The following is an 11,143-nucleotide window of genomic DNA, read 5'->3' on the forward strand; positions in this document are numbered from 1 at the left end:
CAATGTTTCTAACTCTCTATCCCTATCTCCCATCCTCTCTGTAAAAAATTAAAAAATTAAAAAATCAATAAAATGTATTTTTATATTGACTTTGAAAAAAATAAATAAAATAAAAATAAAGTATATATATAAGGCAAAGGTAGTATTGATAAATTGGAAATAATTCATTTCACAGACAATAGGGTGATTACCCACTAGGGTGAGGAGGAACAAGGTACAGGGGGCAAGTGAAGTGAAAAGATGGGACATCTGTAACACTCTCAACAATAAAGGTTTAAAAATATTTATCCATAGATGATCATATTAAGAAACAAACTTCCCCCCTAGCTGGTTTGACTCAGTGAAGCATTGGCCTACGAACTGAAGGATCTTGGGCTCAATTCCAGCCAAGGCACATAGCCTAGTTATGGGCTCGATCCCCATTAATGTGTGCAGGAGGCAGCTGATCAATGATTCTCTCTCATCATTGACATTTCTATCTCTCTCTCCCTATCCCAGCTGCTCTGAAATCAATAAAAATATATTTGGGGGGATAAAAAAAAAGACAGAAACTTCCAAGTTTAATTTTTCAAAATTTAATAAGATACAGAAGTTGGAATTTATTAATTCCTTTGTTGTCACTCATTAAAAATAAGCACGAGATTTTTACTATCTTTCCCATTCATTATCTTTATTTGGAGCCTCCCGGCTGGGGACCTGCAAATGGTTTATAAGTATGGACCCCTCAGCCTAAAGCCCCATGGCCAAATCCCTCCAGCTGGGAGCAGCTTCTTCAATTTAACCACTTTACTTCCACGTATCATTTTCTAAGTGAGCCACAAAGTGAGAATTTCCATGTCAATGTGTTGTGTCTGGCTTCAGGACCTGTTAAATCCCACCGAGTTGAAAAGACATCCTATATACTGTTTTGCCAGTGTTTGATTTAGTAGAGTTTTATCTAAATTATTTTCTTTAATTAGTCTAAAATATTTTTTATTGTTAAACTCAAAATTATAAACATGTGGAGTATTATTGCCCTAATCCAAAGAAACAGTTGATATATGTGTGACTACTACCTGCCCTTTGGGAGAACCCAATGATGAGGGAGGAGGGGAGGACAATCGGAAAAGTGGGAGGGATAAGGAGGAAATGAGCCCCCTAGTGGTGAGTCTAGAGTAAAATGTGTTCACTGTGGACAGACACAGAGAAAAGGTGACTCTCTAGGGCAGCGTTTTTCAACCGCTGTTCCGCGGCACACTAGATGTTGCCTGGTGTGCCGTAGGTGCAGACAAGACAAGAATTTTATAATTTTTCACTATTTTGTTTACTTAATATTTCATAATAAAGTAATTATAAAATACTTTCTTTGTGTTTATTTGATTCCTATTCAAGAGAATTACTTTATATATAGTCAATATAGGCACAGAGTTAAATTTTTTAACATTTTCTAATGGTGGTGTGCCTCGTGATTTTTTTCATGAAACAAGTGTGCCTTTGCCCAAAAAAGGTTGAAAAACACTGCTCTAGGGAGGGTGGAGATAGAAGGGGGCGTGGTTGGGGACAGGAAGACTAAAAACTCTAAGGGATGGGACTGAGGGTTGGGGGGAAGAGATGCTGAACAATCACAGGCCGGGGTGCTCATATGGCCACACTGTTTTCCACTATGCTGGGTCGCAGGTACTCGTAGGGCATATCCAGCTTTGCATTCCGGATCTCAATTTCTTTATCCAGGACAGCCAGCTCCTCCCTGAACTTCTTCAGCACGGCTTTGGGCTCCGGGCCTGAAAAGTACTCCTCCTCATGCTGGCCCAGAAGCACCTGAGATAGAGACAGAAGCAGCTGAGAGCCTATGAACCCCAGTTGGGAGCCCCACACCTCCCCACAGCTGCCCCCTTCCTTAGGGACCAGGCCACCCGGCTCTCACTCTAACGGGCTGATGTCTGCCCAGTTGCCAGGTAATGGACATCAGGAGAGAAGACTGATGAAAGTTGGGCAGTGTTGCCATCACCGTCTTCAGTGTCACATCCTTGGTGGTCGGTGGGGGCTGCCGCATGGTGCCGGGTGCGTTAGGGATCCAAGCATACCAATCCAGCTAAGAAGAGGAAGATATCTAGAATGAAACTGCTAAGCATAAAAATCCTTTAACCACCTGAATACCCACACCCACCCCCACCGCTGCCCCCACTACCACTCCAAGTGCAAATGCCCACTGCCCCCCTATAACAAGTACCTGGCCCAGGTGAACGGAAGAGTGCTGGCCAGTGCAGGTGAAGATGCACATGGTGACAAAGTGGCAAAGTTGGTTTCGGGACTCTAAGGACATGGGAAATCCTGCAAGAGGTAAGGACAGTTAGAAGCTGGGAGGCCAGGAACAGAAACAGAGCTCAGAGAGGCTGAGCAGGAAGAATACGAGCGAAAAGAAAGGGTGTCAGGGACTCAGAGGAACTATTGTGGACACTGACATGAGCATGAGTTGTGGTAGGAGAAACGGGGACATCTTCTGGGAGGACCCTACTCAATGGGGTACTGGTATGGCTCACACTGGCTCACAAGAGTGAGATATGTTAAATTTTCAGGTATGTAGAAAGCTGGTGACATCACAACAAGAGCTATAGTGAAAATATTTACACCATGAAATGGGCAAATGCTACAAATCAGGGCTTTATTTCTTTATTTTTTTTCCACAGAGAGCCAGTTGTAAAGCATTTATGAGCAACCACTGGTCCCACTGCACCTGGGACTTAGCAGGATTCTTCTTGCAAAAGAACCTGAAAAGGCCATTGGGCATTTTAATAGGGCTTGGACATGCTACTGGGAAGTTTCATAGAAGCAGGGTAGATTCTGGGGATGTTCCCAAGAGGAATCATCCTCACTGGCATTCTCAGGGCAGGGACTCAACTCACCTTGGTCCTGGGCCCCTCGCAGGCCAATTTCAGTGATCTCTTGACACCAGCTCTGCAGTTCCAGGTCCTCTTTCACCGCGTTGTCCGTCTTAAAGTGAAGACTCACAATTCCCTCCACATAGCTGTCAAGGGGTTGGGCCAAGAGAGCTGAAGCTCACAGGGAGCCTCCAGGCCATGTGCTCCTTGCCCAGATGGCCAGGTCAGGGCACCCAGCCCTCCAACATAGGTCACCTGGTCTCTCAAGCGACTCCCTGACTGCCCACCCTCCCCCCAAGCCCTGCCTTCCCGTTGCCTCACCGATACATGATTTCCCAGAGCCGCAGAGCATCCTGAGCATAGTAAGAAGACTTGACTCCCAGAAGCCCCCGGTCAGCCAGGTCATCAGGGGGACACAATGATCTATAGGTTAAACAGGGTCCAGCGCGCCTAAGCAGATCCACATGGCCACCCCCACCGGTGCTTACCACCTGAGAAGCAAGGATGGGCAGGGTCAGGCAATTCCACCTGTCGGAGGCCAGTGCCAGATGGAGCATGAGCCCCAGAAGCCCCCTTCTCTCTTCATACCTGGTCAAAAATGCCATGTTTGGAGACCAGCCCAGTCCTGGCCCGCACATTAATTTCCATGGTGTATCGCAGATGGGGGATTATCAGCTGGAGGAAGAGAGCAGGGAAGAACAAGTCAGGAGAGACCTGTGGCAAGTTCCTGCAGAAAATTGAAAGTGAAGAACAGGAAAGGTGCCAGGTCTTCAGGAAAAGCAGAGCCATGAAGTTCAGTGGTCCCTCGACACCAAGAGTGTTCAGTCAAATTGTAATTCATTCCACAAACCATTGAATAATGGCTGCATAATGGGAAGAAATAATTCTCCTTCCCTTTTCATATTAGACTGTTCAAGTTCTAGTTCAATGTTTCTCAACCTTTTTCATTATCCACTCCTCTGCAGAGCCTTTTCAGATAGTGTTTTGTCTCCCCTCAACCATTGAAATTTTAATGCTGCACATAATATATCTGTTATGTTGTGTGTGTGTGTGTGTGTGTGTGTGTGTGTGTGTGTGTCCTTTATTTATTTTTTCATTGACTTCCGAGAGAAAGGGGATGGAGAGAGATAGAAGCATCAATGATGAGAAAGAATCATTGATTGGCTGCCTCCTGCCCACCCACTACTGGGGATTGAGCCCACTACCCAGTATGTGCCCTTGACCTGAAACCCTTTAGTCTGTTGGCCAACATTCTATCCACTGAGCCAAACAAGATAGAGCTGTATATATGTGCTTTATACATAAAATATTCTATGTTTTTGCACCCTAGAACTTTTCCATGGTTCTGGACTCACTTTCACCCCCTGTGAGGAGTTTAATTGCCTCCACTGGAATGCATGCTCTACCCCACCTACCTGCAGACCTTCCTCTCCTCCCTTCTCCCTTTTATCCATTACACTCACCTCCTTTCCTTTCCTCAAACATGCCAGGCTTGCTCCTGCCTTGGGACCTCTGCACTGTTCTCAGCTGTTCCCTCTGCCCAGGACAATGTGCACCTTGATCATCTCAAGGCTGGCTCATAAGAGCCTCATTCTCTATGTCATCTCAACATGGTAGCCTTTCCTAGCCACTCAGTCTGAACTCCACATCACATCGTTCTGCTTTGATTCTCTGCATTGCACTTGGCACAGCTGATCTGTCATAGTACAGTCTTTATTGGATGGTAGCCCAAAGTGGACATGAACATTTCCAAAATCACAATCATCTAGAATGGTTCTTGCAACATTGGAGGCACCCAAGAAGAAAAGTTAATGGGTGAATACTCAATTCAAATTGTCTGTTAAATAAAACAAACCGGCCACTGTTGTGGACCTGAGTATGTCTAACTGGTCTGTGTGTTACTATTTTATAATAGGACAGATCAAAACTGGCTGGAAAAGACTACTATGTTATTTGCTTGGTCTTCCCTTTTGAGATGGAATCCTCAGTCATTTGTGGGCACTGTCTATATACTGTATGTTCATCAATCTGTGCTTCATACATTGTCACCTCCCACCCTTGCATCCCCCACCTTGCCAATGAATCATTTCCACCTCCTTCGGAGGTGATGTCACCCTGTTAAAAATGCAGAACAAGCCACCTCACTCTCTTGCTCCCTTGTCTCTCATTGGTTGGCATTTCGCTTCTCTCTTAGATTCTACAGAGAGGGTACCTCCAAACATCGGACTGTGACATGGGGCAGAGGCAGAGGCAGGAGAGAAGGGGATAAGGTATTACCTTGAAGATAGGATGTATGGATGGAAGGCATCTCATGGTGGCCATAGCAATAACCTCAGCCATCAAATGTCCCCTCAGAAGATGAGAGAGAAGCTCGTGAAGCTGGAAGTCAGCACTACGGACCCAGCATTTGGCCAGGAGCCAGGCCATCGGGGGATCCGTGGGCAGGAAAAGTGTTGGTGGTGGGGATCCCGTGCGTGGCAATTCGAGCTGGAGCAAGGATACAGTGTGGGGAAAAGAGGATGAGTGCCCAGGTGCCCAGCAGATCCCCCCTCCTTTGCATATTTAACCCCTCCCTTCTTCCCAGATTTATTTAGCTTTCTCCATCTCACTGCTGCTACTCCCAGTAGCCACTATTCCTTCTCCTGACTTTCCTACCCACTCAGTGCATTAACATTGTACAAGCTGCTTCTGCTTCTGCAGAAGCTCCACTTCTACCAACTTCCTGGCCTCCACTTCCCCTTTCACTCCCCTCCGTGTGGAGAAGATTCAAACCTTCTGCTTCCTTTATCCCACACTTTTTCAGAAATTTCAGCTTCTCCCTAATCTTTCAGCACCATCCCTATTCAACAGATTAAGTCTCCAGTTCTCAGCTAGTAACTGGCTAGATGTAATAATTGGAGTGTCACCCCCTCTATAATAATGAAAACATAATATGCTAATTAGACCAGACATCCTTCAGGATGACCTTCCAGATGAACAGGGGCTGTAAGAGAAGCTTGGGTCCCGGGTGTCTGCCAGTGGCCAGAGGGAAGCCTGTGTCCCAGGTGCCAGAGGGAAGCCAGTGCCCCAGCTGGGTCAAGGAAGGTCTACTCTTGCACAAATTTCATGCATCAGGCCTCTAATTCCCTCATAATTGGCCAGACAAAAGCCCATCTGAGCACCTTTTCCTCTTTATTTGTCCTATTTCCGCAGGTGTCTTGCCTAACTCTTCCTTTTCTCTTTCCTTGAATCCAGGCCAGTTTAATCTTCCTCTGCATGCCCATATAGCTTTCCTCTGCACACCCACAGCTATTCTCCACAACTTGAGTCCATTACCCCCATCTTGGGCAATTGCTGTAGCATGACAACCTAATATCCGGATTAAAATCTCCCTTCTCCAATCCATCCTAAACAAAATGACCCATAGAATGTGTCTATAACATGGTTCACAACAGCCAACACCAACTTCCTATATTCATACTCCTTGATTTGGTATCCACTGCCCACTACAATCTGGGCCCTCACATTACCCCTCACCACTCCAGACCAATGGTCCACTGACAATCTAACTTCTCATACTCTGCACACATCAGCCTCACTGCCCAACCCATTTTCCCCTGGGAAGAGGTCCTGCTCCTTTGCCACAGCTATGCCCAACCCACCTCCCATGACCCCTCCCACACTCTCTCCACCTTTGGGTACTTCCTCAGTACTGGAGCACATTTAGATTTTCCCAGTCTCTCTCTCCAGCTAGACCGCACCTTTCTGCCTTTGCCCATTGCCTCCTATACTGCCATCTCCAGTGCTTTAGCACAAGTGAATCCTCAATGAATTTGGGTGAAGGGCTGAGCTGAGAGGGCCAAACACCAGGGAGCAGAAATCCTGGGTCCTCTCACCTGGATGACCATGGGCAAGAGTTTCCCATCAGGCTGCAGTTTCAGCATGACCAGAGGGGCAGCCAGGTATTGCTGGCTACATAGGATGACATTAGCTTTGATCCCATCCAGCAGGGAGAAGTCGGCTTCAAACAGCGTGCCTCCCTGAATGGGGGCAGAGAGTGAGGACTATCAGTATAAGGCATCTACTTCCCACCCTGATTCCCCAAAGGAAGAAGAACTAGAAGGAAACTAACTTATCTCCATCACCTACTTTGTAACAGGTAATGAATCAAATGCTATTGCTTCACATAAGTCTTACAAACACTTGAATTAAATCCAGGGTTTTGGGGTGGTTTTTTGTTTGTTTGTTTTTTAAGGAAATATGATAAAATAAGATAGATAACTTGCCTGAAGTCACACAGTTTGGAAACAGCACAGCCAGGGTTCAAACCCAAGTCTGTCTCACCCTATAATCCAGGAATTTTGTCTGTCCAACCCATCTGATTCTCTTACTACAGACTCCCCCAAATCCTTAGTACCAAGGCCCAGTTATTTCTTCATTTTGATTGCATCTATCACCCATCTCACACTCTTCCTCCACAATATGCTTTTCTCAGTTGAGTGGGAAGGCCATGTGGTGTCACACCCCCAAGATTTCCCCTATAGAATTCCCTCTTGCATCTGGGGGCAAATTGGGCTCATAGTGGGACCTGGAGCAGCATAAACACAGACCACACTCCCATTTCACTGTGTGGCCTCCTTTGGGCCATCATGTCCATACCTTCAGCTCCTGCTCCAGCTGGGCCTGCAGCTCCTCCATCCCTGAAGGGAACACTAGGCGGGCAGGAATGCCACTGGAGCGCCTTAGCAGCATGGGGTTGGCACCATTGAGAAACTGGTACCCAAATAAGGCATCCTCCTTCCAGGAATCCCTCACCTTCTCTGAGGGTGGCAGTTGTGGAACAGGCTGTGAGATCTGGTGCCCTGGTTCTTCTAAACCCCACCAAACCATTCCCTCTTGCATCTAGCCCACCAGAGAAACCAAACAACTCAGGTCTCCCAGCCCTGGTTCCCTAGATTGGGTGAAAAGGGTCCTGGGAGAAGTACTGAGATAGGAATACTAACCAGCCAGCTTGCTGTGGTCACACCAGAAGATCCTGTTGAAGTCATCCAGATCATTCCAGGGAACAAGAACATTTAGAGAGTCTTTGACAGCTAATTTGGCCAGCCTTCAGGTAAGGATAGGTGAAGCATTTGAAAGTTAGTCTCAAAATCACACATTGTAACTATCAGCACCCCCTTAGGCTAATCCAGCTCTGTTCAGTGCATAAGAGCCCCTGGATCAAGATAACTCCCTTTCCTCCAGCCCACACTGTTCTCACCCCACAGCCAGTGAAGACTCAAAGTCAGCTCTCTTGTCTTCCAGAAACCTCTCATCTTGCGGGAGGTCACATAAATTGTCCGCAGCCACATTCAGGATTAACCCATCCTTCCAGTTACCCCATCTGTGGTGCAGAAATGAAATCAGGCATTGATGCCAGGAAGAGCCAGGACTCACTGCCAGGTTGGGGGCGGCGGGGGGGGGGGGGGGGGGATTATCAGGGGCAGGGTTAGGCTAACTTGTACAGCTTCCTTCTCTCTTCCAGCTCCTCCTCCCTGTGTTTCTTGAACAGGCCTTGAGGGTCATCTACCAACGTGCGGCCTAGTGGAGGAAGGAGGGAAAGGACAAGGGCATGGACAATGAGGCTTCTCCTGAGACCCTTCCCCTGTCCCTGCCAGAGGTGCTTTCTCAGTTCACCCTTGAAGGGGAGGGGTGAGCTTTCAGCATCATGCCCCTCCCCATCCTGCTGCCAACTCCAGCAATCTACCTCTTCCCAAAGGAAAAAAGACCCAGCCCTCATGTTCCTGCCCTCACACCCTGTTCCCTCTCCTCCTCTCCCCACTCCAGCTTCTCTTGAAGCCCAGAGGCCTCCTCACACCCCACCCTGAGCTCACCTGTGCCCTCTGGGAGGCTCAGGATGCCACTGCCCTCCACCCAGCGGTAGCAGGGGAACAGGTACTCCTCCCCACTGGCCCCAGGGCCCTGCACGGAGATCCAGTTGCAGAACCAGGCGTCATCCTGTAGCAATTGCTTTTTGCGCATTTTCACAAACAGCAGGGGCCCTAGGTACTCCTTCACATCCTCCTGAAACTCTGTCTCCTGCAGGTAACACAAGAGGCTCAGCATCCAGGGCCATCACAGGAAGTAGAGCCTGGGACTGAGCCCAGCTCCGCGTCCTGGCCCTTCAGCTGGAACTGAGCCCAGCTCCCCGCCCTGGCCCTTTGGCTGGGCCTCTGGGAAAGCGCAGCAAAAATAATCAAACAGAGAAAGAGAGCACCCTGACCAGGTGTTCCCATGTCCCCATTATGGGTCATGGAGTTCTTCAGCCCGGGGTGAGCAGAGCAGAGAAGATGCACGCCTTCCTGCCCTGTCTCTCCTCTGTTCTCCTCTGTTCTCCTCTATTCTCCTCTATTCTCCTCTATTCTCCTCTTTCCTCCTCTTTCCTCCTCGTCATCATTGATCCAACCCAGCACTGAGCGGGGCACTGCCACAGGCGAGCCCACAGTTGCTCTGGGAGATACACTGTTGACCAGGCACTTACAGCCCAGAGACCCTGGCGCCCCCTCTGCTAGGTGTGAGCAGAGACCTCTGGGTGTGAAGGGATTAGCCAGGGAAAGTGAGAGAGAGGAAAGGTTGGAGAAATGCGTGCCAAGGAGAGGAAGCGAGAGCGTGGAGGGTGAGTGCAGCACAAAGTGCGTGGGAGATGAGCATGACTAGATCCTGAACAGTCTCAAGGGTAAGCCAAGAAGGTGGTGCTGAGAACCGGCAGAAGCCATTCAGATGTCTGTGGGGAGGTCTTATGAGGCTGAGGGTGAATTTCGATGAAATCGATCTGTCTGCAGAGGGGCTGGAAGGGCAAGAGAGGAAGCTGGCAGGCTGGGGAAGAGGAGGAAGGTGGCACTGGTGGTCGGGGGTGGGTTGGGCATCCGGACTCGGAAGCCAGAGATGAACAGGAGGCAGAATTGACAACGCTTGATTCTTGGTTCCAGGTGAACAGAGCGGGACGCTGGCGTAACACCTCCAGGAAGGCAAGGGGAGAGGGGTGGGGGTGGGAAAGGGGAGACCTCGCTTGGGCAAGTTCCTTTGAGGCACCTGCGGGACAGACTTCCGGATCTGGAGGTCCTGGAAAGAGCGGGGTGGGCGACGGAAAAGTGGGGATAGGAAACGGGGAAGAAAAGTAACAGGAGCCCGGGCCGAACCGGCAGATGTGATGAGAGAGGGGAAGGGATCAGGAAATTCAGCTCTTAGTTTCTCCTCTCCTCCCCGCCTCGGTGGAAAAGGTTCGAAATAGAGTTTCCGAATGGAGGCAGCATCCCTCTCCAGGTAGCTCAGTAGGTTAGAGCGTGACCTGACGCCCCAAAGACCCAGGTCCACCCCCGATTAGGACACATACAAGAACAAAATCTGGTCCTCTCCTCTCTCTCTCTCTCTCTCTTTTCTCTCTCTCTCTCTGACCCCCATCTTTTTCTCTCCCTCATCCCTCCCTTCCTCTTTTCTAAACAAAATAGAAGAGCTCAGAGACATGCAGCTGCTGCAGGATCTCCGCAAAAAGAGAGCGCTCTGTGAAGGAGGGGCTGCAGGAGCATCCTCTCCATCCTAAGGAAGCCAGAGGGCGCTCTCTGTGTGCCCAGCTCCGCCCAGCGCGGGCCTCTTCCCAGGTAGGTGAGGTCCTCCTGGACCTCTTCCCAGGTAGGTGAGATCCTCCTGGGCCTCTTCCCAGGTAGGTGAGGTCCTCAGGGTGGGGGCCAGCTCACCTTGCCCCGCGCGGGCCTCAGGCGCCCCCGGAGCGCGGCTTCCCCGTGCTGGCCCACCAGCCACAGCTGCACCTGGTTGGCGGAGCCCGCGAAGAGCGAGGACCCAGTGGACACGCGGATGCGGTAGACACCCATCTTCCACAGAGAAGTTTCGTGCCTTCTGAGTGGGAAGAAGAGTGGAGGTGCCTAATAAAAGGGCTCAAGACCCCGCCCCGCCCCGCCCCGCCCCCCAAAGCCTTACTGGGAAATTACAGAAGAATTGCAAGGCCTCCATCAACCCGATTCTGGGCAGCCCAGACCTGGGCCCCAGCTCAGGAAGGCAGGCACTATGTGGTTTTGGGTGCAGACCCTTATCTTTGTGGGAGGAAGATGGAATGAGGAAGCAGAGACGTTTGGGGCAGAAAATAAGCAGGAAGAAGAAATTGACACCTAGCCCAGCAAGCAGGTAGAATGTGTGTGGTAAGTCCCCACCATCTGAACACGTAGACACACACACACACACACACACACACACACACACACACACACACACACACTGACCTCCCAGGTTGGTTCCCCCCTGCCAATGGTCAT

The 11,143-nt window shown here is 49.5% G+C and overlaps 1 protein-coding gene across 2 annotated transcripts; it reads right to left on the minus strand.

Annotated features, from left to right (window-relative positions):
- Nucleotides 1-1,523: 1,523 nt before the first annotated feature.
- LOC118726749 (polyunsaturated fatty acid lipoxygenase ALOX15) lies at nucleotides 1,524-10,771 on the minus strand. Of its 2 annotated transcripts, none has more exons than XM_036451873.2 (14): nucleotides 9,100-9,135; nucleotides 8,711-8,915; nucleotides 8,336-8,417; nucleotides 8,098-8,220; nucleotides 7,841-7,944; nucleotides 7,497-7,657; nucleotides 6,734-6,877; nucleotides 5,136-5,345; nucleotides 3,447-3,533; nucleotides 3,180-3,349; nucleotides 2,883-3,004; nucleotides 2,210-2,310; nucleotides 1,904-2,071; nucleotides 1,524-1,797 (listed from the first exon to the last, which is right to left on the minus strand). In XM_036451873.2, the coding sequence occupies exons 1-14, from the start codon at nucleotides 9,118-9,120 to the stop codon at nucleotides 1,618-1,620; spliced, it is 1,878 nt and encodes a 625-aa protein (XP_036307766.1). In that variant the 5' UTR covers nucleotides 9,121-9,135; the 3' UTR covers nucleotides 1,524-1,617. The 2 variants fall into 2 exon arrangements, with proteins under 2 accessions (XP_036307766.1, XP_036307765.1); XM_036451872.2 differs by lacking the exon at nucleotides 9,100-9,135 and adding an exon at nucleotides 10,571-10,771 and having other exon boundaries at nucleotides 1,525-1,797.
- Between the last annotated feature and the right edge of the window lie 372 nt (nucleotides 10,772-11,143).

The sequence above is a fragment of the Pipistrellus kuhlii genome, unplaced genomic scaffold, assembly GCF_014108245.1.
Source record: "Pipistrellus kuhlii isolate mPipKuh1 unplaced genomic scaffold, mPipKuh1.p scaffold_m20_p_23, whole genome shotgun sequence".
Lineage (NCBI taxonomy): Eukaryota > Metazoa > Chordata > Mammalia > Chiroptera > Vespertilionidae > Pipistrellus > Pipistrellus kuhlii.

Excerpts from the sequence above, each read along its gene's own strand:
- LOC118726749 (XM_036451872.2), bottom strand. The coding sequence starts at position 10,705 with ATGGGTGTCTACCGCATCCGCGTGTCCACTGGGTCCTCGCTCTTCGCG. Across the intron at positions 3,350-3,446 it reads AACATGGCATTTTTGACCAG|GTGGTAAGCACCGGTGGGGG; the intron begins GTATGAAGAGAG and ends CTTGCTTCTCAG. Across the intron at positions 2,072-2,209 it reads CTTCCGTTCACCTGGGCCAG|CTGGATTGGTATGCTTGGAT; the intron begins GTACTTGTTATA and ends TCCTCTTCTTAG.